Source organism: Panthera leo, chromosome B3 (assembly GCF_018350215.1).
Source record: "Panthera leo isolate Ple1 chromosome B3, P.leo_Ple1_pat1.1, whole genome shotgun sequence".
NCBI lineage: Eukaryota > Metazoa > Chordata > Mammalia > Carnivora > Felidae > Panthera > Panthera leo.
The window spans coordinates 52,656,089-52,683,215 of NC_056684.1; the positions used below are offsets into that span (position 1 = coordinate 52,656,089).

The 27,127-nt window shown below is 43.5% G+C and overlaps 1 protein-coding gene across 2 annotated transcripts in view; it reads right to left on the reverse strand.

Annotated features, from left to right (window-relative positions):
- Positions 1 to 27,127, reverse strand: part of GLDN (gliomedin) — a 59,844-nt gene that overhangs the window by 15,510 nt on the left and 17,207 nt on the right. The window contains exons 2-4 of one of the 2 annotated variants that reach the window (XM_042942024.1): positions 12,339 to 12,390; positions 4,339 to 4,356; positions 3,863 to 3,970 (exon numbers count right to left, since the gene is read on the reverse strand). In XM_042942024.1, the coding sequence (XP_042797958.1) occupies positions 3,863 to 3,970; positions 4,339 to 4,356; positions 12,339 to 12,390 (178 nt within the window). The remainder of the gene's footprint in view (positions 1 to 3,862; positions 3,971 to 4,338; positions 4,357 to 12,338; positions 12,391 to 27,127) is intronic. The other variant, XM_042942025.1, reaches the window with a different exon arrangement.

Here is a 27,127-nt window from a genome sequence, read left to right on the forward strand (position 1 = left end):
ACAGCTCCCACTCTGTGGTACCTCTGGTGACGCTGCTCTCACAACTCGGGGCCAGCCCCTCCATCCTGGAAGTTCAGCGTGGTCCTGTTTAAGAGGCAGGGTCCAGGAGTCAGAGAGACCTGGTTTCAGGTCCTGCCTCCTCCGCTTCTTACCTTTTTGACATTGGACAAGTTATGCCTATTCGTTTCAACAATGACATTATTGCCCCACTTCTCCGGGTGTCCCAGGCCCTGGAGGTTAGGACTAAGCAGACAGACATGGCTTGACCGTCATGGACCTCACTTCTCCCTAGGGAATCAGATCATCGGTGCATTGACAAGCAAATGCAAGGAATTTTGGGGGAGGGATATGTGTTTTGAAAGAACAGGGAACGTGACTATGTTTGTGAGGCAGGGGCTAGACACAGAGGTCAGGAATGAACTGGAAGAAGGATGACACATGAGCTGACACCTGAACCAGGACCAGATGCAGGAACGGCAGGGAAAGGGTATTCCAGTCAGTGGGCACAGCAGTGCAAAGGTCCTGGGGCATGGGTGGGTTTGGCCTGTTGTAGAAACAGAAAATAAGGCTTTTTCATCAGGAAAAATTATGGCCAACCAAAATATTCACCTCCTTAGGGTTGTTTTGAAGACCACATTAAGGTAAGTTGAAGAGAGTACTTGGTAGCATGCCTGACAGTAAATACTACCTATTTGCATGCTATTGTTCAGGGGACCACTGCTAGAGGGTGTGGTCCAGCCTGAGTTCTGTCTCTGTGGAACATAGGCTCTTTTTCCTGTTTTTAGAAATAGCACTTGTTCCCTCTTTCTGGAATGTGCACCCACTCCTCCTCTCTCCCACCCCTGCCTGGCAAACCACTATTGATCCTGGAATCACACTCTCAGCTGGAATCACGATCCTTCCTTCTCCATAGTCATGACCCTGGCCCAGTGGGTCACATCCTGTATGAGACCCTGTGGTGCCTTCCTGAGAGCTGACCGGGAGACCCAGACTACTGACCTGAAGGCTCTGGAAGGGCCTGATCCCTGCCTCCAGTCTTACCTCACTGCACACGTCCCTTCCCTCAGCCACACCTGTTGGGCTGTGTGTTGTAGGTATGCACTACCCTCTGTGTGCTTTCTTCCTTCAAGTCTGACCTCAGACTTTACTTCCCTGACCCTCCCTCCCTCTTTGTATTCTATCTCTTCACACTCTGTTCTTTCCTTCAGATGGGCATCTCACATTGTGACTGCAGATGTATTTGATTATTGACTGTTAATTTTTTGCCTTCCCACCAAAGATGGAAAGTTCCAGAATAGGGGCTGCATCTGTTGTGTTTCCCCTCTAGAACTGGGAACATGCTCAATAAATACTTGCTGACAGATGTCCCCACCCTCTCTTGCTATTCCTCTTGCTACTCAGTTCTGTCCTTGGCCTCCTTTGCTGGCTCCTCCCCTCCTGCTTGGTCTTCAGATGTTGTTGCTTCTCAGGGCTCAACCCAAGCCCTCCTCTCCTGTTAGCTCCCTCCAAAAGTGAGGGCACCTGTGCGTACATGCCCACTACTTCAGGTGACCCCCTTATGTATACCTCTAGCCCCAGGGTCTCCTCTGACTATAGACCTGCCTGCATCTCCAAGGCCCCCTGACATCTCTGCCTGGGCATTTCAAGGCATCTCAGCACCTCCCATGCTGAGTTATGCTTGAACCTGAGTTGATACGGGCTCCCCTCCTCAGGAAAGAGCAGTCATCAGGGACAGAGATCTCAGAGTCAGTTTGGTGGTCTCCCTCCCCCTTTCTCCTTATATCCACCCACCACCAGGTACTGCTGATTTCACCGCAGGATATCACTCACCTGCACTGGTTTCCCCACACTCCGAGCTGCCGTCCCCTCTACCTACACACTGAGTAACTTCTGAACTGTCTGTCTCTACTTCTGTCCTTGTTCCTCTCATGTGCTCTCCATGCAGCAGCCACGGTTGTTGTTTTAGAAAAGCAGGCCTGGTCTTGTCACTCTCTCCTCCTGCAACCCCTCAGTGGCTTCTTGATGCCCTCAGAACAAAGTGCAGGCCCCCTGGCTAGCTGGTCTCTCCTCCTTGCAAGAGCACTGAGTGCCGGGTAGGAATGCCAACCCATCCCAGGCTAAAGATCAGCTTCAGGGCTCCGGCAGGGTGACTGGGCCCTTGCACTGGAGTTCGGTGGTCCAGGTCAGAATCTGAGTTGGCCCACATCTGAGCGGTACTTCCAACAACCTCTCCATAGAACCAGGCTCATCAAATAATCCTTGTGTTTGTACATCTAGGCTGGTGCTAGTCTCCCCTTCCCCTGACCCTGGGCGAGAACAACTGCCTGGGCCCTTAATGACTCAAGTTCTCTGCTCAACCTTAGTGTTCTCATTTTAACACTGCTGACCCCCAGAGACCTCTCTTGCTGTGAGACAGCTGCAGAGAGGATCTGCGTCTTTGTTTAGAGTCCACGGGATCTCTGGGAAACCAAGGATTTGCCCAATGTCCACTGATACACAGACTCTGGCACCTCTCAGTACTCCACTGGTGCCTCCTCCCTCCCCTCCCATAGCCTCTATCAGCATAGCTGCCAGGGCGATCCTCTCCCAGTGAATCGGGGAAGGTCTCTGCACTGCTGCAAATCCTCCCAGCGCAGTCTGAGTATGAACCACAGTCCTTGAGATGCCCAGGGTCAACCTGATTTGGCCGCTACCTCTCTGGCATCAACTCCACCTCATTCGCTTTGTATCCCTCTGTCTGGCCACCCTGGTCATCTTGCTGCTCCTCAGACCCTGTGGGCACACCAGACTCACACACTCTGCTGGAATCCTCTCCCCCCGACACCCCATGGCTCCCTCTCTCCCTTCCTCCAGGTGTTTGCTTAAAGGTCCCATCTAAGGAGGCCTTACCTGGCCTCTCCATCTACAGTACCCCCCTCCCTCCCCACCACATACACACACTTGTCGGTCAATTTCCTTGCCACTGTGTTTTCTCTGTACCACTTAGCACCATGTAAGATGACACTGTCTACTTATTTATCTTGTTTATTATCAATCTTCCCAGACTAGAATGTAAGTTTCATGAAGGTAGGGATCTTGTCAGCTTTTTCATTTCTGGATTTCCAGCACCTAGAATAGTACCTGCCATATAAATAGGTGTTATGTAAATGAATGAACTTGTTTTTTTTCATGGTTTCACTGGATTGTGGGCTGCATATCAAGCATGCCTCTTCAAAGCCAGGGATCTGTAAACCTTTTTGAAAATCACTCTTTTGCCACCTGCTCCGTACCCAATGGTGGTCTCCATGGGTGGTCTCCTCCCCCTCATAGTTGGCCCTCAGAATGCTCAGGGCTGAATCCTCAGGATTGGATTACATTTCTGGGGCCATTCTGGGATCAACAAAATGTCTGCACACTGATAGCCATCGTTATTCAACACTGATGCTCATTTATAATTATGATTATTATCAACACGTAAGGATCAATTCTGTTCCGCAATTAAAGCTGTAATGGCTGGCCTTCTGCGGACTGAGCTGCCTTGGACCGTGTGGGCCATCAGCCATCACACAGCCCAGGGAGTATCCCTGGGCTGCCCCTGCCCCTGGCATCTGTCAGTTTGCATCAGAGCAGGCAGAAGAGCGGGAGTCAGTTCCCAGGGAGGCTGCTCTCCAGTTGGATATAAACCTTTGTTAGGGATGCACTAAAAAGAATGCTCTTGGCACCTCAGCTCATAGTTTCCAGGCGAGAATTAAACCAGCTCTGCATGCAAAGATGTAACAGTTTCCTCCCACTACATCCAGCTTGGATGGGCTTTGGCCCATCCAAAAAGCAATAATTGAGACAAGGAACAAGGAAAAATTAACTAGGAAAGTTGCCAAAATACCCATTTTTCCTCTTTTTCCAGTTGCTCCTTTTTCTCCTTTTGGGCCCTGGGGACCAGGCTGTCCATCTGATCCATTGTGTCCTGGTAACCCACCAACTCCCGGAGGTCCTGTGTCAAAACATGGGAAACAAGAACATTTTAAAAAGTCTTCACTGGGGTTAACGTGGTTTCCTTGAGCCAGTGAAACTGGACAGGTGATGCCTCTTCCAGATCTTCTCCTGCCTCTTCCCTTCATTTTCCACTTGTGCTGCCCCCACCTGATGCAGTGACAGATGGGGAATGGTAATGGTAGGTTCTCAAGTGGGAGGAGACAGGAGAGCTGGTAATTTGGGTAGAAAGAAGGAGGGGGACACATTCATAGTCAAGGCCGACTCCAGATTCTACCCCCCTTCCCACCTCAGTCCCTTCTGAGGGATCCTGGGGAACTAGTCCCCCCACATCCTCCCCATGATGTAGGAAAATCCATGGGTTCTTACCTGGTGGGCCAGGTGGTCCTACAACAGAAAAAGAAATTTAGATGATAAAGCATGGGTGGAAGAAAGTGCAGTCAGCACCACAACCCCAAAATCAAAGAGCACCTTCCTTCTCTTAACAAGTACTAATCATCTACTGGCCCTAAGCAACCACTCCAAGCCTTTTATTTAGAACCTGGTATAGGGGTGCCTAGGTGGCTCCATCGGTTAAGCATCCAACTTGGTTTTGGCTCTGGTCATGATCTCATGGTTTCGTGAGTTCGAGCCCTGCACTGGGCTCTGTGCTGATGGTACGGAACCTGTTTGGGATTTCTCTCTCTCCCTCTCTCTGCCCCTCCCCAACTCACCCTGTCTCTGTTTCTCTCAAAACAAATAAACTTAGAACCCAGCATATTTGCCCAAAAGATCCTTAAAAGCAATTCAGCATTTGCCAATAAAAACCACTTCTGCTTAAGTTTCAATGGACCAAGAATAATTTCTGAGTGGGCCTCACCACAGATTCATAAATCAGTCATCTCGCAAGCAACCAACTTAATTAAATGAGGTTTGGTAGCAACACAGAAGGGCACTAGTGCAGCCTGGCACAGGTAAGTGTCAGCAAATGGTCATGTTGTCATTGCAGGGCTGAGATCTGGCTGTTACAAGAAAGCAGTTCCAAGAGCTCTCACCCAGCCAGCTTGTCTCCTCCAGGCCCCCCAAGGGTGATTGAGAGCAGAAGCTGGTTCTCAGGTATCTTTCTGTTACAGGAAATAGCCTGAGAACAACTGAGTGCCCGGATCAGGTAACAAACACCTTGCTTAACGTGTAATTACCCTAGGACCTAAGGGGCTCAGATGAACTATTTACACATAATCTAACCAAACAAATAGGAGAGTCTTATTGTCAATTATTTTATTTAATCACTCAGACAAGCTGGTGAGCTTATGCCATGAGCAGTTGAGGTCCTTTTTTTCTCCAGAACACATACAGTGAATACCCTTATTGAAGTGGAAAGGTCTTTCTATAAATCAAAGTCCGTGACTTTGCAGAAGACCACCATTTACTAAGCACTTACTGTATGCGCTAAAATCAACCAAGAAGCAGAAATCTTGGTCCCTATGTCTGCTGTGTTTACAATCCAGCTGGGAAAGGCAGACACTTTGAAATCACAATGAAATATGAGTGAGGGAGTTTCAGAGAAGCAACCCCTCAAAGGAGTACTGAGCAGCCTGGACACGTGGTGATCTGAAGCCTCCAGAGACAGTGAGCCTTGAGCTGTGACACTGAAGAAACAATGGGCATGACATGGCCGTGGGGGTGAGGGCTGGGCATCCCATGTAGGGGGCCAGAAAGAGCAAAGGCACAGGGGTGGGAACTTGAATGATGCAGGGTGAGAGAAAGGAGGAAGATAGGCCAACCCGCCATGTGTAGAGATGAGGCTGAGTAAGTACTTGGTGGGGTGGATGTAGGGCAGCAGCATTTGAATGCCAAGCAGAAAAGTATAGGTGCTATCTGCAAGGCAATGGGGAGTTATGGTAGATCTTAAGTGGCAAATGATGCCATGAAATCAGTGTGTTTTTGAGCTCCTCTCTGTAGATGGAAGTTGAGTACAACTAGGGAACAAGATGAGAGAGAAAGAGAGGTGGGGTGGGGAGAAAATACCCAGAGGATCTTTGTAGTTAAAATTAGGGGCAAGGTTGTGGACAAACGCAGTTGGTAACTGTAGAGCTGTATAGAAAACTAAAAATTCAAGAGGTTTTTCAGAATAATGAGCAGGGCTCCATGTCTGATTGGGTAGGAAGCAAATGAGAAGGACTCTCAGATGACTGGAAGCCTAGGATATTGATGGAAAGAGGTTATTTGATAGACACGAGGGCTCTTGGAAGGGTAAGTGTTGAATGCATGCTTTCAATACATACTGTCCTACTTGGGGCAAAAATGATTTGCTGAAAATGGCACCATATTTTCTAGGGTCAGTGTAGCCTGTGGCTACATGACTTTACCACCAGCTGGCACATCATGTATACACACATAAGGGGGGGTCATGTGAACAGTTGACAGATGTCAGAAGAAACCAGTCATCATTCCTGACTATAGATGGAGCCAAATTCAGAGGTGCAGATTGGTAGAAAAAAGGTAAACAATCAATAATTGACTGTATATTGTAGGTTTCAAGAGTTCTCAGGACAGTCCAATAACCATTTCTATGTAGCAGTAGTAGTGGAGAGAGGTCCTGCCTAGAGCTGTATGTTTAGGACGCTTCTGTCATGACTAAGAGTGTCAGTGTGGTGAAATGTTTAGATTAGGGTTTCCTGATATTGACCTGAAGTTCCTTGACACCTATGGCTATAGTTCTTAGTCATTTGAGTCCATAGAATCACCTAAAATGCATGTTACAATGCAGATACCCAGACCCCAGCTGGAGATTCTATTTCAGTTTGGATTTAGAGTGAGGCCCAGGAGCACACAGTTTTACCAAGCACTACATGCAGGTGATTGGGAAGCAGATGGTCCGGGGTACTCCAGACCTGAGGGGAAACTTTTCTGGGAAAACAATCAGTCACTATCAATGAACCCTTAAAGGGGTCCCTGACCTCAGAAAGGTTGAGAGTTATTAGTATGGAGGCAAGATTAAAATGTCCAAGCCACATTTGGGGATGGAAAGAGAGGGGAAAACACACCACATCTGGAGGAAGGCAGGTGAGAGACGAGGTATCAGGAAAGAGAGTGAAACTGAAGATGTGGAGGGAATCCAGGAAGTCCTGAGCCCTGAAACTAATGGAGAAGAGAATTTCAGAAGAGAGAGGATGACAAATACTTCCAAAGAGCTCAGAAGCATAGCTATAGCGATGGTAAGCCTCTATCCCAGTCCCCTCTCAGGATGTCAACAGAGCTGCCCAAGGGCCCCTGGTACCTGGAAGAAGCTCTAAATATGTGTTATTATAATGATGTCAAACATCAAATATGTGCCAACTGGGCCTTTAGAAAACTATTTTGCAGGATGTTTTCTCACCTCTTGACTCTTCTCTTCTTGAATAACAGAACCCGTGGAAATACACGTGGACAGCCAAGTTCATGTCAGCACAGTATGCAGGGCTGGTCCCATGGGATAATGGAGCATGTCTGGGGACTTGGAGCCTTGGTTCATATGTGGTCCTGTCTCCCACCATCTTCCTGTTGCCCACTGCCTCTGGCCTCCCTAGGACAATATTTCTCTGTTGCCTGCTCCTGTTTTTCTGTTTCTATTCTTGCTTCTGATGTGTCTGCCCCGCTCCCCGCGCAGTCAGTGATGGCTGCCACCTTCCACACTGGTGGGGGCCCCAAGGGTGAGTGTGAAGGCTAGGGTTGGACATGTGCCCTGCATACCTTAGTCACAGAGTGGGGTCTCCTGTGCTTCTGAGGGCCTGTTCTTGTGCTGTGAGCATCCCACCCTGAAGAGTATAACACTAAATAGCAAATAAAAAGCCCCCCATAGCAGGTGGAGAGGGAAACCATAGAAAAAAGAAGGAAGCCCTTTTCCTGCTTTTTTGAACAAGGGGGCCTGCATTTTCACTTTGCACTGGGCCCTGCCAATGATACAGCTGGCTCTGACTGCCCCAACCGACATTCCTAGCCAGAATCGATTAGAAGTGGGTGGATGCTATAGCTGAGCCACTTAGAGTTTTTGCCTCCTGGACATCTGAGATTGACCAATGATGCCCCTAGTTATGTAAATGAGAGGTCTGTGGATGGCCAAGCAAGGTAAAACAATGTCTGTCTGCAGAGAGATAATCTGAGAAATGAGGTGGTGACTGATGTTGACATGACAGAACCACAAGATGGCAGCACTGGGATTCTGGAGTCACCAGAACCAACTTGGAGCACCCTGGACTTTGCGGCAGAAAAAAGCCTCTTTAGCTGTGTTATGCCACTGAGATTTTATGATTTAATTGTTACCAGAGCGTGGCTTAGCCTATCTTGATAAATACATCTCTCTATCTTTACAATAACTGGCAACCCCTTGCCTTTTTTCTTTTCTCAAATAAGCTCTGGTGGGTTTCTGGTACTAGCGAACAGAAGAATCTCAGACAGGAAATACAGATACAACAGTTATGAGGAATGAGTAATAAAGAAGCACTTCCTATCTTTAAGGGTGGACACTGGCCTGCTGTGGTTCACACTACAGGCCTCTGGAAGGCCTGCCCATGGGGCTCCTCTCACCATGGCCATTCCAAATCACAGGGAAAGGTTTTACTAGCTTCCCCCTTCACACTGAGATGGTTGCCAGACCCAAGGCACCTGCTTAGCACAGCAATGACCACAGGGGATGTAGCTACACATTTCCCAAAGTCTTGCCAATTGAGGAAAACAAAGAAGCCCTCAAATAAAAAATCCAGATAGGAATATTTCAGAAAATGAGGTCTGGTTCTGCTGCTTTAGAAAGAGCTAGTAAAAGAAACAGCTTCATAAGCCTGATACAGTCAGGCCTGGTGCCTGTGAGGTCTGTGGTCCTGATTCTTTCCCTCTCTTGTTCCCATCAGGGACTTCCCAGGGCTTGGGATTCATGCCAGCCACAGCTTCAGGGCCAGACAGGAGTTCTGGCCAGAGGGAGTGTGACTCCCCTTTTCCTTGGGAGCTAGGAATACTTGGCTATCCTTTAGTGATGGCCTGAGAGGGCCTAAGCTCTCACATGTGGAGCTGGGATCTACCAACTATAATAGACAATAAGCTAGTTGCTCAGTGAGGCCAGCTGAGTGAGAACCTGACCAGCTACACTAGCTGTTTCTGAGAACAGCCTGTCGATCAGTTTACCAAATGTTGCACTGGCCACAGCTTTGAGGCCTCAGTACCCTCCCTATGTGTACAGCCTCTGCAGCTGCCCCTGCCACCGATTATTGGGCCAGTCCCAGGATACTTAACTTGGAAAGGCATCTTTCTTCACGTGTTCCCACTAAACAGCAGCTTGGTCTATTCCCATTTATTTGGTGCATTTCAACTTTGAACTATGGCATGGCAACCTTAAAAAATTAGAGTAGGGATGGAAAATGGGTTTGATTTCAAGTGCTAATTCTAATCAATTAGTACAGCTCTCTGGAACACCAGGAAAGAATTACATGAGGCCATGCTCAGTGGCGACTGTGATCCATTATTAATGTCTGCCTGGGTGCAGGATTAGTAGTGACTAGTGCTATCACTGGGTTTGGAGTCACTTGGCTATAAGGAGAACAGGCACTGTGGATGTGAAGCACCTCAGCCCTAATAAGCAGTTCAGTAATGTGATAGTTCAGAGATTTTCCAGCAAGCCCATATGCAGAGTCCACTGGAAGTGAAGAATAACCCAAGAATCTGCCTTCTTCAGGACACCTGCTATTCCAGCAGATATGCTTCTGAGGTCCTAAGGAACTCTGGGCTTATGGTCAGGATGCACCAAGAAAAGCATGCTGTTTACTCAAAAAGCACAAAACTTGGCACTAGTAAAAACGCCTAGCTCCTTTACCCAGTGAATTGCCCTCACTTTGCCTGAGAGGTTACAGATGGTACACATCTGTCCTTGTCCCCATAGCAACGGCAGCTGCATCCAGAAAAAGGAGCAGGGATGGGGTTTCACAGTCACAACTGGAATAGCCTCAAGTCATAGCTCCTGCTTTTTCAAAGATGAGTCCAGTGTAAAGCTAGACCTTGTTCTCAGGCCTCAGGCCCCAAGCCTGGAGTCTTCTCTGGGAGCCCCTCCTGCCAGCATCTTCTTGGGGCTCTGGACCAAGGCTCTCTGCCCTTCCCCCTGTAGTTGCCAATTCGGTTCTGGGTCCTGTCACCTTCCTGCCTCGAGTCCAGAAACCTTGGTCTCTCCCAAGGTACCACCTCACTCTGCAACTTGTACTTTTCACACCTAAGTTTTAATTGAAGAGCTTTCTATGTAAAGGGGGACCCAATTTCCAGCTGGCATGAAAGGAGAAGGTGCTGGCTTCTGAAAAGATTTTGAGGTACCGAAGAATAACCTCCTCCACCCATTTCCAGCACATATTTGATCCCCTCCCCCAGTCTTCTCTAAGTGGTCTCAACAGCTCCACCTGCATTCACTGAACAGCCTGGCTCTCCTTCTATCACGTCTATAATAAATATCAAAAAGGAAGAGGCTTTTCCTGTACCTCTCAACAGGGCTTTTGTGCCTGTAATTCCATCCATCTGAGCATTTTTCTAGCGCTCATTACTGTCACACGGGGGAACTCTGAAAAGGACTTCCAAAGATGGGAGAAAGGTGCTTAAGACACAAGAGTTTCAGAATGAAGGACCAAGCTGTTCTGAAGATATTTAATTTTCTGTGAGGGCTGAAATGTGACTTGAGTAATTCAATTAGCATTTCCCAAGAAGCCACAGGATTACAGCTTTTCTCTTTAACATCAAACTAAGCAAACAAGAGTCAGATTTGAACGCAGGGTAAGTGTCTTTCTTACCAGCCCACCAACCCTGATTTAATCATTTACAGAAATGATAGGTTTAGTCATTCAACAAACTCCCATTGCGCTCCTAATGCATGGTAGGTACCAAGCAGTTCTGGGGAGAATACTGCAGTACTGGACAAGGTTTCTTAGAACTGGATGCACACTGCAGGGGTTCTTTTTTTTTTTTTTTAAGTTTATTTATTTATTTAGAAAGAGAGAGAGTGCACAGGATAGCGGCAGGGGTGGGGGGAGGGGTAGGTGGGCTCAATCTCACAAACTGTGGGATCATGACCTGAGCTGAAATCAAGAGTCAGATGCTTAACCCACTTAGCCACCCAGGCACAAGGAAACTGCAGGGTTTCTTAACCTCCAGCAGTGCTGCCTGGTCAACAGGGACCTCCCCAGAGCCTGAGGCCATAGGCAAAGGCTCAACAAAAGCTTCACCTGTCTTCAAAGTCTTGTGGTTATGTTTCAAAGTTCATGACCATAAAATACTCTTAAATACAGAGAACAAACTGAGGGTTGCTGGAGGGGAGTGACAGGCATTAAAGGGGTGATGGGCATTAAGGAGGACGTCATATGTAAGAGATATGACATGGGTGTCATATGTAAGAGATAAATCACTGGGTTCTACTCCTGAAGCCAAGACTACACGGTATGTCAACTAACTTGAATTAAAAAAAAAAGAAAAAAGAAAAAATGTATATGGCTCACGAGAGCTCTGCATTTACTTCATATTAGATTTTTAATGCAAAAATAATCTCCCCATTTCCTCAGAATGGAGGAGAGGTAGTCAATGCTGTGTCTGAAATCAGGCTCTGTAGGCCCATTCTTGGGCCTGGACAGAGCCTCCCTCTGCCTGGGGTGCAACATATTGGGTGAATGTTCTGGGGTCTGTGTTCTTCCTTTTCCCAAGCTTCTAAACACAGAAGGCAGGCACCCCTCCCCTCAGGCAAGAGGCAGGACTCTGTTAGACTCAGGTGTACACGAACATATCCATAGCACTCTCCTCCTCCCCTGCCCAACCCATCAGCCACTCTGTGTCCCTTGGCTTGATGTGCCTCAGGGTTGATTTCCCTCCCTCCTATTTCTTTGTCCTTGATTCATCAAGTGGAGGGGAGCTGTGCATGACATAACTTCCCATCTCACGTAGCACACAGTAGGCCCCACACACAGAGCACTCTTCATCAAAAGTGTTCTGATTTATCAGTAGTTTGCTTCTAGAACTTTCCATTTATGCCATACATATGATGTAAGGAAAGAATTACTTCTGCTAAGGTCTCTTTCCTTCCTTTCTTTTCTCTTTTAAAAATTAATGTGAATAAGGAAAACATCTATGGCCCCAGTTCAAGGTACCACACGTTTCTAATTACCCAAGACCCAGTTATTTTCCATGGCTGTATTTCTATGGCAGTACTAAAAAATGTTCTTTTTCATAATTATATTACAATTGATTTTCAGTTCATTAAAAACATCTGGTAAAAGTAAACCAACATGTGTTTTTATCACCCGCAGTTTTCCCAGGTGTTCATTCTGCTCTGGCCCTTTGGCTACCACACATGTTTGTGGTGTGAGCCACTCCTGCTCAGTTCGAGGCTGGCCTACCTGTCAGGCAGATGCCCTTGGTGCTGTTACATAGATCCACCATCACTCGGATCTGCAAAGAGAGAGGATGATTAATAGCAGCACAGAAGACAGTGGACCCCAAACTTGCCCTTTATCCAGGCAAGAAGCAAGCAATGAGAAAGATTCACAAAGTAACCTCAGGAGGATATTCAAAAGTCTGAGGAAAAGTTAATGTAGAACTGAAAAGGAAACTCTTAAATGATCTCAAGATATGTGATGACAGAAGCTCATCTGTCAATATTGTCAACTGATCTCTTTGACTTCTATCCTCTGAGAAGACAAAGGATGGCTAAGGAATTGCTCAATCCAATTTTCAAGGTTGTGTTGAGCCAGCCCTCCAGCATCTGAAGGGCCCAATCTGTGTGTGGGTTGAGTAAAGCCAGCCCTCCAGCATCTGAAGGGCCCAATCTGTGTGTGGTTGGGAGTGTGCACTTACTAGCTGGGTGAGCACAGACATGGTACTTAACCTCTGGACACTTGGGTTTTCTCTGGAAATGTAACTACTCTGAGCACTTGTCTTGAGTTCTGCCCCTGGCACATGGATGCTGCCCAGATGATAGTAATTTTCATGTCACATGGATACTGTCCACTCGTCACTGGATGGCCCATCTGTGATAGGTGGTCACTGCAGCGTGGTATTAGCCTGGTATCTGATTTCCCCACACCAGCTTTGCGGTCCCTTCCCCAATCGACTCTCCATGCTGTGCCCAGTGAGTGTCACAAAAAAACAAATCTGACTGGGTCAGCCCTGATTCACATACTGTTGTGATTCTTTGCTGCTCTAAAGATAGAACAAAGCTCCCCCTTCTCTGAATTCATCTCATACCACTCCCCTTTCCCTGTCTGTCTCCCAGCTATACTTTGCCTCAGTTTGCTCATCTATAACATGGAGATAGAAATAGTGCTTATTTCTTAGGACTGTTGTGAAGAGTAAGTGAAATCATTATATGTGAAGTTCTTGGAGCAATGCCTAGCATGTAGGAAGCACACACAAACATGTTTTCCATTTGGTGGAGGCAGCACAGACTATAGATAGGAGCAAGGATTCTGAAGTCACCCTGCCTATATTTGAATCATGGCTTTGCCACTCACAAGCATTGTGATCTTGAGGAAGTTATTTAACCTCTCAGTGCTTCAGTGTTCTTATCTGTAAATGGAGCTAATAGCACCTACCTTATACCATGGTTATATGGATTAAATAAGCAAATACATGCAACACATTTAGAACAGGGCCTGACACATGGTAATCACACTCTATATATGCTACTGTTTTAATGGTTCCTTAAATATGCCAAGAATGACATAGTTTATTAATTTACCATCCAATTGTTTTCAATTTACAGACTCAGTAATTTTTAGACCCAAATTAATGTGACATTTCAAAACCGTGGAGAGAAAACTTATTACTTAAGAAGTGAATTTGAGACAGCTGGATAGACATCTGGGTTAGATATATGGGGGATAAACAAAAAGTTTAATCCTTACTTCACTCATTACACTAAATAAGTTCATTAAATGATATTGATAAAACATTTAGAAGTGAAAAACAAATTCATAAAAGTACTGGAAGAAAACTTGGGGAAAAAATTTATAATGGCATTGGAGTAGGAAAGATTTTTCCAAGAAAGAAATGACCCCCATACTATATATGTAGGAAGGATGTATAAATTTGACTGTCTAGTAATTTAAAATTTCTGCAAGAGGTAAAATACTACAAGTGATAACAAATGAGAAACATAGACCTTGAACAATAATTACGAAGGGCTAGTATATAAAGAGCTGTTACAAAGCAATACAGAACAAGAAACTAAAAGGAAAATGGGCAATGGACCCAAACAGGAAGTTCAGAGAAAAAAACCAACAGTGCGCATTTTCATTTATAGTTAAAGAAATAAATTCAAACGATGAAATGCTATTTTCCACCTCTTAAATTTGTTAATAAAAAGACTAGCAGAGCACATTATCATGGGAGTGTCAGGAAAGCAGAACTCCCTTTTTTCCCCAAAATTTTATTTAAATTCTAGTTGGTTAACATACATTGCAATATTGGCTTCAGGAATAGAATTCAGTGATTCATCACTTACATACAACACCTAATGCCCATCACAACAAGTGACCTCCTTACTACACATCACCCATCTAGCCCATCACTCACCCACCTCCCTCCATCAACCCTCAGTTTGTTCTCTATCACTGAGTCTCGGTTTGTTTCCATCTCTTCTCTTTTTGCCCTCCTTCCCATACGTTCATCTGTTTTGTTTCTTAAATTCCACATATGAGTGAAATCATATGGTATTTGTCTTCCTCTGACTGACTTATTTTGCTTAGCATAATACATTCTAGTTCTGTCCACATCATTGTAAGTGGAAATATTTCATTCTTTTTGATGGCTGAGTATATATACACATACACCACATCTTCTTTATCCATTCATCAGTCGATGGACATTGGGGCTCTTTCTATAGTTTGGCTATTGTTGATATGCATGAAAGCAGCACTCTCTTACTCTATTGATCAAGTGTAAAGGCATGGTATCTCTTTGGAGGGCATTTTGACAGTAACTACTAAAATTTGAATGGGTCTACCTTCTGCACTTTGGGATTTATTCTTCAGATATATACACACAAGGAGATAGAAGTAGAAATATGGTTGCTGCAGAAATGTGAGCAAGAACAAAAACAACCCAAATATTTATCAGAGGGGTCTGGTTAAATAAAGTGTAGCATACCCACAAAATGAAATACTGTGAAAAAGAATGAATTTAAATCTGTAAGAATGATATTGAAACATCTCCAAGATAAATGAAAAAATGCAAAGTATAGAGCAGCATGTGTAACATACTTTAATTTATGTAAAAGATTTTTGTGCATGCAAATGTTTCCATATGCTTCTCTCTTGCTGCTTTCGAGACTCTCTGTTTTTGGCTTTCTTGAATATTTATGGAAAGAAACCTAAAAAGCCTCAAGTGACGATGAATGGAGGGCTAGGGCAGGAGGAAGCTGTACTAAGCATGATATGCCCTTTTGCTTCATTGGAAATTTTCACTGATTATGCTTTCAATTAAACTCTTGTTAAAAAGAATTATTTTTAAAGATTTTTAAGTTATCTTTACACCCAATGTGGGGCTTGAACCTACAACCCCAAGATCAAGAGTTGCATGCTCTACTGACTGAGCCAGCCAGATGTGTCTAGAAAAACATGTTTTGATTTGAGGGGAAAAACTGTTTTGACTTCTACCTAGGTTTATTCCATTTGCTAGGAGATCCAGACTAAAACTCACGCTGTATTTACTTCTTGTCAAGTATGTCAACAGGTATCTACTGACAGCTTTAGAAATTTATTGTGAAATGTACATATCACAAATACACCAATGTGTACAATTTCAAGATGAATAATAAAACAAACATATATATCTGACCCCCCAGGTAAAGAACTGGAGGTGCTTCTCCCCATAATGCTCCAGCCCCACCAACTCTCTGACACAAGGTATATTGTGCAATATGCCTCTCCCTCTTATACAAGTAAGAACATAGAAGCTTAGAGAGGTGACATCATTTACTCAAGGTTCCATCACTTGTAGTGGAAGAGCTGGACTCAACTCCAGCCTTCCTGTTTCCAGGTCTGCTGTGCTTTCTATTATGGCTCTGATGACTATCTCAACCCAACCAGACAGAAGAAATTTTGACTTACCATTTTAGTCATTTTCATAAATGAATGTAATCAGCTGCACTATGGACGAAATTTATTATCTTAAAAAATGTATAATTGCCCATTGAGAGAACAAAATGTTTCATTTGTTGCCTGGGGGATCACGGCTGAAGGAGTCATTTGAAACAACAGAAGCATCAATAGGGAAAATTAGCCTTTATCTTTCATATACTCACTGTCAGTCAAAGACAGTGAAGAAAGAGTTTTCATTTCCTGACCTTTTGGCTACATTTATATGCTAAATGTCAATTTAGATATTTACCAGTAAATTGTGTTAATCTTCACACAAGAATATTCTTTTAACAGACTTGGGCTATTTAAGATTGTATCACAGTGAAACATATGGTATGAAAAGGTATGGCCATAAGAAAGTCAAAAACATTTTTTCCTGATGATAATGATTAAGAATTTGGAAGAAAATAAGAGAATTCAAAATTGGTTGTCACATAATCTAGATTGTCAAATTAAGGAATCACATTTGGCATAGAGAGCTTTTTAAATCTTAATTTAGGACTTGACAATGGCAAAGCTGGAAGAGGCCTTACAGCTCATTGTCCTGAGGGGTGTCAGGCACAATCCATCTATGAGGTGGCCCTGCTCCCTCCCCAAGTCCATCTTCTACCACTTTCCCCCTGTCACTCTGCTCCAGTCACATTGGCCATCATCACTCGCCTTGTCTGTGCCTCTAGGCTGTGCTCACATCTTCACTGAAACCTCAGCTCAAATGTTACCCCTTCAGGAACACTTTCTCTGACTCCCCAGCTGAAAATAGCCCCAGTGGCCACTCTCCATCACCTCACCTGGCTCTTTGTTTCTGTAATGCTCATTGTTATCTAATATTATCTTACTTACATCTGCATTTATTTATTACTTGCTCCTGAGTGGAAGCATTTTGAGAGAATTTGCTGTTTTGTTTCTATCCCCTATGCATAAAACAGTGTCTGTTCCCAGACCTAGAACTTCTCCTCTGGGGAGATAGAGTTCAAGAAGGAAAGTATGTCAGTGGTCTCCAAGGGAGAGCTTACCTTGACAGAAGGTGACAATAAATTGTTAACCTGGGTTTATGATGTGAGAATCTGATGGTGTTAGGAAGAGGGTGGGTGAGGTGCAGAAACAGATCCACAGCAGTGGTGGGAAGTTCCTCCCAACCCACAGATGCCATTTGGGGGACACACTGTATGGGAAAAAATGGCTGTCACCCTGAGTCACAAAGAATGGTACCTCTGAGAGCTCAGGCTTAGTGCACCCTTGGTCAACGGGTCACCGAGGTGGAATCATCTCCCCAGAAGAAACACCATGGCTCGTCAGGTCATCTCCCCAGTGAGAAGATCAATACAGTAATGGACAGGGACATATCACATTGTATGGGGACTTATTCTTAGCGGTGACAACATGTGGTACTGATGAGAGAAAAGACAGTCAAAATGGATCCTACTACTGGCCTAACTAGACGTTCCAGTTTTCTCTCTGGACACAGAACTGGTGTTGCTGGATTAAAAGATCTCATGGGATCTTGAACAATCTATAGGCAAAGAAGAGGCCCCAGGAGAAAAATAATGAATTTCCTGCTAACTTGGCATCAGACAGCAAATGCTGGCTTTAAATTCAACTGAAAAGAGATGGGACATAATTTGGCAGTATCCATTAGAAAGAAAATGCTGTGAATTGGGAATCTCACTTGTAGGAAGAGTATACAAGTGTTAAAAAAACAAAACTCTACCAAGTAAATTTGAAGATCTGATTGGCTTTATTAAACAATTCATGAATTGGGCAGCATCTCTTCAAGCAAGTAGAGGGAAGCTTTGCTAAACAAACAAACAAACAAACAAACAAACAAAGGATTTTAAAGGCAGAGGAAGGGCATTAGAAAAAAGAAGAAAGGAATTTATCAGCACAGAATGCATTGTGTAGGCAAGGTTGCCCTCCTAAGGGGAGCAGAAGGGGTCTATCAGTAAATGTCCTAGTACTGATCAGGGAATTCCATGTTGACTGGCTAAAGGTTACATTTTTGGGGTGGGGGGGTGGAGTTCTGGGGTGGGAGGTGAAACTGCTGTTAGGTTAGGTATTAACCTTGGTTTGCTGACTTGGCCTAAGTGATGCTATTTGGGGGCCTGCAGTTGTCTTTTTAACAAATCCCCCCCCCCCCTTTGCTTGGACTCTCAGCTCAACTGAGAGATGTGATCAAAAGTTAAGGCATTAGCATCACTCTCAGCTACTGCTCTGAAATTCTTGCAGTTTCTGTTGTTCCTTTCTATGGTCCCCATAGGTCATGATGTTTTGGCTTTATCTCTGTCACATTCACAGGTGATAGCTTAAGGCTTACATTCTTTAAGTTGGTCAAACTTTTGGCTCCTTTTTTGACAATCCAGTCTTAAGGAGATCATTTACTTGATGGCTAGTGGCTGTGAACATACATTTAGAGTTTTTGAAAGAATACCAGGGAGATTATTATGATTACTAGAAGCAGGATAATTCCTAATTTTTGGAGTGCATTTTGAAGCCATGGTCCCCAATACCCAAACCAATCAGAATAAAAAAAAAAAAAAAAAAAAAAAGACCCCACTGAAGGAGTACCCTAGTAAGCTAAGTTGTTTCAGAATGGGCTGAGGCCCCAAGAGGGACCTTGGGCCAAGTCCTTGGGTCCCTCATCATGAGGTTTCTTGGTTTTGCTCAAGAAAGAATTCAACAGCAAGCCATTTGGAAGAGGAGACAAAGATTTATTAAGTAGAGAAGTAAGAAAGGAACTACGTCACAAAGTAGCAGTCTCTCCTCCCAGAGGGGAAAGAGGATCCTCCTTTTCCTGTAATGAAGAACTTTGTAAGTTTTTAAAATTAACTAACCGTATAGGGAGGGGCTTACTCTTTAACTTTGGGCTTATCATTTACATGGAGAAGTTAGTTTTTCCATTGTCCTAGGGTTGTGAAATTACCTACAGGGAGCAATTTTAAGAATGTCTAGACTTTGTGGCTTTTACTGCTGGAGGGAGGAGGGTCTTGTGGTCTTCCATGAATCAGATCTCATGACTTTTTTTTAAGACTTGCTGTCTTTTAAGTTAACGTTCAGCCTAAAACCAAAATGGCTTTACTTTAGTCAACTTGTCGCCTGCATCTCCCTTTCCTCCTGCCTCAAATGTACAGCACATGGTATTGGCCATAGCACAGACACCTCCCTGCTCAGCTAAAAGAGAGCCAAGGGATATCCCATTATCAAAAACAACTTTGGCCAGAGAATCTAAGGATCTTTGCTGGGCAGTATTGCTTTAGCAGCAGATTCTGCAATAATTTCTAGAATTCAGAAGTTAGCCTTTACATTTATCCCTAACCAGGGGAGTAGGGCAGTCAGAAGATCTCCTAGCCTATTCTGAATTCCAGAGGTTGCCCCCCTTAACAACAGCCTTGGAAATGAAGATGAGGCCATTATCTTTCAGGCCAATACCAGAATAAAGGAAGGGAAAATAAGGAGAAAGGGTTTCATGTTTAGTTAAAGTAAGAAGTCTTGATCTGTCCTCTTGGGTAGAAGCAGTCTACCTGGATTTCAGATACTTCTCTTCCTTGTCAATTTGATTTAAAAGTCTCAAGATTCTGTACAAGTGAAGCCTTCGTGAGCTGTGTGGTGTGTGCCCATGATGTGTATTGCTTCTAGTTTTGTAGCAGTGTCAGTGGTCAGGAGCACTCGGTAAGATCCCCTTTCCAGTGGGGCTTGAGGGCTGTCTTTTTCTGATGATGTTTTCAGAACACCCAATCACCAAGCTCTAACTTGTGGCCAGTTTAGATTCTCTGAACTGGATCTCAGAAGAATTTTTTTTTTAAAGTTTATTTATTTATTTTGAGAGAGAGGAAAAGAGCACAAGTTGGGGAGGGGCAGAGAGAGAGGGAGAGAGAGAATCCTAAGCAGGCTCTACACAGAGAGCGTGGCTCAATCCTAGGAACTGGACGGTGAGATCAAGACCTAAGCCAAAACCAAGAGTCAGACATTTAACCAACTGAGCCACCCAGGCACCCCTGGGAAGGCTTCTTGAGTTTAGACAGTAGACTGACAGTAGCTGGTCATACTAGCATGGGATGACAGGGGAAATGATCAAATTTTAAGAAGTCTGTAAAGTTTTTGCTAAGGCTCATATGATTTTTCCAGTGAAGTGGGTGCCTCAATCACTGGAGATCACGGAAGGTATAACCCAAGTGGGAAATGTACTTTTTAACTGTTTCTTCGCTATAGTGAGGGCATCAGTCTTGCAACAGGGGAAAGCTTTAGCTCCTCTGGAAAACACACATATAGTCACAAGAACATATTATAACCCATAGTAAGTGGTAGTTGAATGAAGTCCAGCTGCAGGTATTAAAAGGGTTCAGAGGGAGGTCTGAGGTCTCTGGGAATAAAAACAGTTTTTTTTCAGGATTATGGACCTGACAAGTCAGAGAGGGCTAGACTGTGCAATTTGATATAAGTCTCCTTATCAATGTCTATTCATAATTTGAGTCATCTTAAATGCACTTGGTGGGGGAAAGAATGAAAAAAAAATTTTAATTTTTTTAAGTTGCTGAGAGGAACCAAGCCATCTGGGGTTTCCCATAGCCCCAACTGTTCATTTCATTTACAGCCATTGCTTACCCATCTTAGTTTCTCTGATTTAGGAGCAGACTGTTGCCATATTATAAGGACATCAAGGTGGCAAAAGTCTGGCAATGAGGGGCCATTTTTGCCGAAGCAGAAGAGACTTTATCCACATGCACTATGATCTTTATAGCCTGTTGCCAGTGCCTTTGCATGAAAGCCACCCTGATCATATATTAACATTTCTTTCTAAAGATCTCCTTCCCCACAAACTCTCTACAAGTTTATTTTTTACATTTAGATTTTGTCTTACAGTTTTTCTCTTTAAATAATCAGCCCTGCTTTAGGAAATTACTTTCCTTTCCCTCAACAAAAAAAATGTATTTTTTGTTACATAAAGGTGCCCCTTTATGGTGCAGTTTTTCAATAAAGCACCAAACGTGTTTACTAACAGACCCAAACTTATCTTTAGTTTCTCTGTAATAAAACAAAAGTAGATAAACCTATGTTCAGTATTTAATGTTTCATTGTTTTATCTTATTTGGAAATGATCTAGATATTCAATGAATTTAACTTAACTCATCACTTAGTTTCAGGTTACCAAAGCCTTCAGGATACCAAAAAGATTTGGGGAAACTATTTTTAAGTACACACACCATAAAATATAATTGTTGTAAAAAAATATGTATCTATGGGACACCTGGGTGGCTCAGTCGGTTAAGTATCCAACTTCAGCTCAGTTCATGATCTCATGGTTCATGGGTTTGAGCCCCATGTCAGGCTCTCCAGCTCAGAGCCTGGAGCCTGCTTCAGATTCTGTGTCTCCTTCTCTCTGTAACCCTCCCCCACTCATGCTCTGTCTCTCTTTCTCTCAAAAAGAAATAAACATTAAAATTTTTCTTTAATTTAAAAAATTAAAAAATATGTACCTACAAACTCTTATTTCACTTACATCTAAATTATTTGCTCCCAATAATTACATTTAGATTACCTACGAAAACTTTAGGAGACATCAAAGTCAGCCACTCTCCTACTAAGCTACTGTTTTTTTTGTTGACAGATCCTGCAAGAGATAATATGAACTTAACTTGTCCAGTGAAGTCAGATAGAGTAAAAGTTTTATATTTATATTTAATGTTGATAACTCTATAGACATGTTTGTTTTAATTAAATCATCAACCTTAAGCTAGCTTTTATAGAGAATATTTTCCCAGATCATGTGAACTTAAAAAACATTTGGGGGAGCCTGGGTGGCTCAGTCAGTTAATCATCCGACTCTTGATTTCTGCGCTCTCAGTGCAGAGCCTGCTTAGGATTCTCTCTCTTTCCCTCTCTCTTTGCCCTTCCACCAGTCATGCTCTCTCTCTCTCTCTCTCTCTCTCTCTCTCTCATAATAAATAAACATTAAAAAAATAAATAAAAACATTTTGGTTAGTTTCTATCTTTCTGAGATAACTAAATAGAGCTCTTTTACAAATTAACTTTAGCAATTCCATCTAAAGATAGAAAAATATCCCATATTTACAACATATATATTGGATGCACATGCAGACAGATGTAAAGGCCTTATAGTTATAAGTATTTGTGGAGAAGATTTTTCAGATTCATATTTGTCCCTGGAATTAAATAGGCTGTGCTAGAGTTTGTGCATTTAACCATTTGTATTTTAACCATTTGTATTTTAAAAAGGCTTTGCTCGGGGCACCTGGGTGGCTCAGACAGTTAAGCATCTGACTTCAGCTCAGGTCATGATCTCATCATGGTTCATGAGTTTGAGCCTTGAATCAGGCTCGCTGCTGTCAGCACAGAGCCTGCTCTGGATCCTCTGTCTCCCTCTCTCTGCCCCTCCCCTGCTCATGTGGAGGGTGGGGGAGAGAGAGTGCTCTCTCACTCTCTCTCTCAAAAATAAGAATAAACATGAAAAAAAATTTTGCTTCTTGAAAATTTCAAAGACCACTGGATTTTAAATCCCTTTTCTGGGATGAGATTAAGTATCCTTCAGTCTCAGGTAATTGTGGACTTTGTTTATATTTCAAAGACACGATAAAATGTACACATCAAGGAACAGAGAAAGAATATAAGTTCTCCCAGGAAGGGCTTGGGTTTCCTAAAGCCAATAATCTACAAGACAAACAAGAAAAGTTTTGGATTTGGTAAAGGAATAGGTGAATTTTTAATTGCCTCTAGAGCTAACTTTGGTTTTGTAAAAAATATATAACATTTGGATAATGGCTCTCAATTCCTCCGAGTTAAGCTATAACTTAAATGACATCATAGATTGATTCACCTATGCAACTACATTATTCTTAATTGGTTTCTTTCCTTTTGGGGACATAGTTCCAATTTTGAATATCTCTGGCAGTACTGCATAACTCTCCTGGGTATAAGACAAGGGGGTGCAAAGAGTATTGCCTTCCCCAAATCCAGAGCCTCTCTCAAACACAGCCCAAAGAAAGAACCAGCAATCTGCTTGTCCCAGTCAGGAAGAAAGCAAAACCCATTTATGTAAAACAAGACAAGCCAGGAGGCAATAAATATCCTTGGGAAAGAAGGAATCAACAAACAATGGTTTTGGATTTGGAAAGGAAGGCACGGCATATTTTATTTTCCTCTCTTGAGGAGGGTACTACAGACAGAGATTCAGAAGAGCTGTTTCTGGTAAGAATTTTCACCTCTCACTGACTTATGCCAATGCTTCTCAGGTTCCCTCTGCAGGCTCTGGTATCTACCAGAGTATCCCCTTGGCTGTTGCTGGTTTTTTTTGTTTGTTTTTAGAAAGAGAGCACTCAAGTAGGGGAGAGGGGCAGAGAGAGAGAGAGAGAGGGAGGGAGGGAGGGAGGGAGAGGAAGAGAGAGAATCTTAAGCAGGCTCCATGCTCAGTGTGGAGCCTGATGCAGGGCTCGATGTCACAATACTGGGATCATGATCTGAGCCAAAATCAAGAGTCAGACGCTTAATGGACTAAGCCACCCAGGTGTCTGCCCTTGGCTGTTTAAAGGAATAATGAGCAGTTTGCAAGAAAACTCCTCAGTTTTGTCATCTTTGGAAGGGGTCGATTTGGGGGCCCTCCTTTGAAGGTAGATATGAGGGTGTCTCTAAGGCCATTAATTTGGCAGCCTTTTGTTTACATTTGCATATTTTTTTCACGGTGGAAAAACAATTCAGACACAGGATTAGTAGAATGAGTACTTAGAGGAAATGGGAGCAGTCAGAGTCTCCATCAATAACTAAGACTTCCACTTGATAATTAAAACTGGTATCCCATTCTGTTTAATTTGGGAGACCTCACTTTCAAGTGTACCTCTTAAATGATCTTATCTAATTGGAACATTCCCTACCATGGCCATTATATTTCTAGGCTGCAATTCCTCTGAGAGCTGGTAGCAGTTTCGTAGGACCCTATCAAGTGGAGTTAACCTACATTTCTGTCTGGCCATGTGTAGCCACAATTGGGGTACAACTCACATTTCTGTTTGGCCTTATTTTGGGGTCTGCCACCTGATGGTGACCAAGCCAAGTTCTTTAGGACATAAAATAAGCTTGCATACTTTTATGACTTCCAGGACCAAATTGTAAGATATAAAATAAGCAACTGTGCTAGAAGGTAGAATACTTAACTCTTTAGAATTTAAGGATCCCATTACTAAGTCTTTATTTACACAAAACAGGACAAAACAAACATGACCACCTGAATGCAGCAGCAGGAACCAAAAGATTTCTCCATCGATTGGCCAAGAGAAGACTGTGTATGCCACCAGCAACTCCCATTGTGGACTAAACCAGCAAACCCCAGTAAATGGGGACTGTGGACTGGACCAGAACTGGGAAGGGACTCCAAATTGGCACTGTGGACTGAACCAAGAGCTAAGGACTGGTGATCTGTTAGAGCCTCCTGTCAGTCTACCCTGACCGGATAACCCTAGACTAGAAAGCCAATTAGATCAGGAGCTCTAACGCAAAAAAAAGCAGAGCTCAAACCAGGAAGGACTCACCAGCGGCCCTCAGAAACGGCAAGAAAGACAGTGAACTCAAAGGGCTTGCAGGGTACCAGGACTGTGTTTCTGGTTGTCCCCAAAATGCCATCAGAAGTCAGCTTTATATCCTACTGCTGCCACCAAATCTGTTAAAAAACAAAATTCAACTGAGTAAATTTGAAGATCTAATTGGCTTTAGTAAATGATTCATGAATCAGGAGCATCCCACCTAGCAAGCAGAGGGGAGCTCTGTTGAGCTAAACAAAAGAAATAAATTCAGAGAGAGGGCATTTTAAAAAAGAAGAATTTATTAGCACGGAATGCAATGTGTAGGCAAGGTTGCCCTCCTAAGGGGAGCAGAAGGGGTCTATCAATAAATTTCCTAGTATTGGCCAAGAAATTCCATGTTGACTGGCTAAAGGTTACATTCCTTGGAGGGGGTGGTGGGTTGAAAGTGCTGTTAGGTTAAGTGTTCAGTCTCGGTTTGCTGACGTGGCCTAAGTGATGCCATTTTGGGGCCTGCAGTTTTCTTTTTAACAGAAGGGTATCCTGGACAAGAATGTTCATGGCAACATTGTGATGGCAAAAGCACTGGAACAACCTAAATGTTCATCAGTAAGGCAGTTGTTAAACAGATGAAAACAAATGAGGTAAAATGATATACACTCATCTGATAGAGGGCCTTAGCGTACTGCTAAGCAAGGTGCATTTGCAGCCACAACAGACAATACAACTTTCTGGTTAAAAAGGGATATTTAGGGGTGCCTGTATGGCTCAGCTGGTTAAGCATTCGACTTTGGCTCAGGTCAGGATCTCATGGTTTGTAAGAGTTCAAGCCCCACACCAGGCTTACTGCCATCAGCGTGGAGCCTGCTTCAGATCGTCTGTTCCCCTTCTCTCTCTGCTTCTTCCCTGCTCATGCTTTCTCTCTCTCTCAAAATAAATAAATAAACATTTTTTTTAAAAAGGATATCTTAGACATGTCTGGATAAGCACAAAAAAAAGTTGGGAGTGTCATGAGATTCTTTTTTCTCCTGGTGACTGAGATCAAGGCAATAAGAAAGATTTTCACTTCATAGTATATACAGTTTTAAAAGATATTTCTTTAAAAGATTGTCACTTTGTTAGGTTTTTAGTAATTTAGAGGGAAAGATGTGAGCATGCAAACATTATGTGAACTCAAAAGATGGATCTAATGGCCCAGCTTTCCCTGGAACCCAAATATCATGCCTTCACAATTACTCCCATCACTTAGAATAACTCAGACAGACCCCTGTTGCTTCTAGACAAATGACCATAGAATGAACTAGAACAGTTGTCTAGTCCAGTGATTTTCAGAGTGTTCATTAGTCATAAGATTTTTCTTTTTCCCACATAAATTGCCAAACCCCAAAATATAAAACAAACAAAAATGGAGCTACTCTGGGTGAACTAGGGTGATGTTGGCCTTATTTATCTGTAAAATGAGAGGTTTGGACTAGACATGATTTCAAACTCTGCTCCAACCAGAGGATGGGGGAGAGGAGGTAGGGAGGGACACCCAGAGACCTAGAGTCAGCGGGAAGAGAGGGAAGAGAAAGCTGAGGACCAGAGAGAACAAGTGGAGTATCTGGCCCAGTTTCACTCAGCTGGCTTCCAGAGCTGAGTGCTATTTTCTCCCACAACTACCTTTTCATACTGCTGAGACTTTGTAAAAGGAACTGTCTCAATTCCACTCAAAATGCAAATTTTTGCTTTTGTTTAGTTTTAATATGAATAGGGCATTAGATTTTCACTAGTTGAAGATACATCAATCTTAAGAAATCTTTTCTGTGCAAAAGTGAAAGGTTTAATGAAAAGTATGTCTTGTCAGCACAAGGATTGCTAAATGCAGCAAGTCCCCACTGTTCATCTGAACACAAAACTGTGTGGTGGTTGCCTGGCTACCCTCTTGACCTACCTTCCTCACACCTTCTACTCTCAGGACTGATTCATGAAAAAGAGAGCAAACCTGCCCATCCACACCAGTTTGTTCTGGTTTGAGCACTGCTTAAACAATGTGTGCTGCTGAGGCTTCTCTGTAGCTCCCCCAGTATAGGCTCTAGTTTGCTAGCTAAAACACTGTTTAAATTCCAAGTTACCTTTCAGATCTGACCTATTCTGTAACTTAAATTCCATTTTTCTTAGACAAATGAATACTCGTTATGACTCTGCAATTATGCAAATTGCTGTTATTATGCACATACAAATGATCCTTCAGAAACAGCTCCTGAGAGCTGATAATCAGCCTACCATTGACTGTAGAGATAGGGCTGTGAATGTAGTGGTCCAGCTGCTGGAGAGTTAGACCACAGGTGTTGGAGGAATCCCTCATGCAGGCCAAAGCTGGGGTAAGTCACCCTGGACTCAGCCCTGTGAAAGACGAGAATTCGCACTGGGGCCAAGACATGGTATGACAATCTTGCAATTCCCAGTGGGAAGATGGACTTTGCCTTTTATGGGGGTGAAATTCTTGAGTATGACCTTGTTCCTGCAGGCCCGCAGGAGGATCAGCCA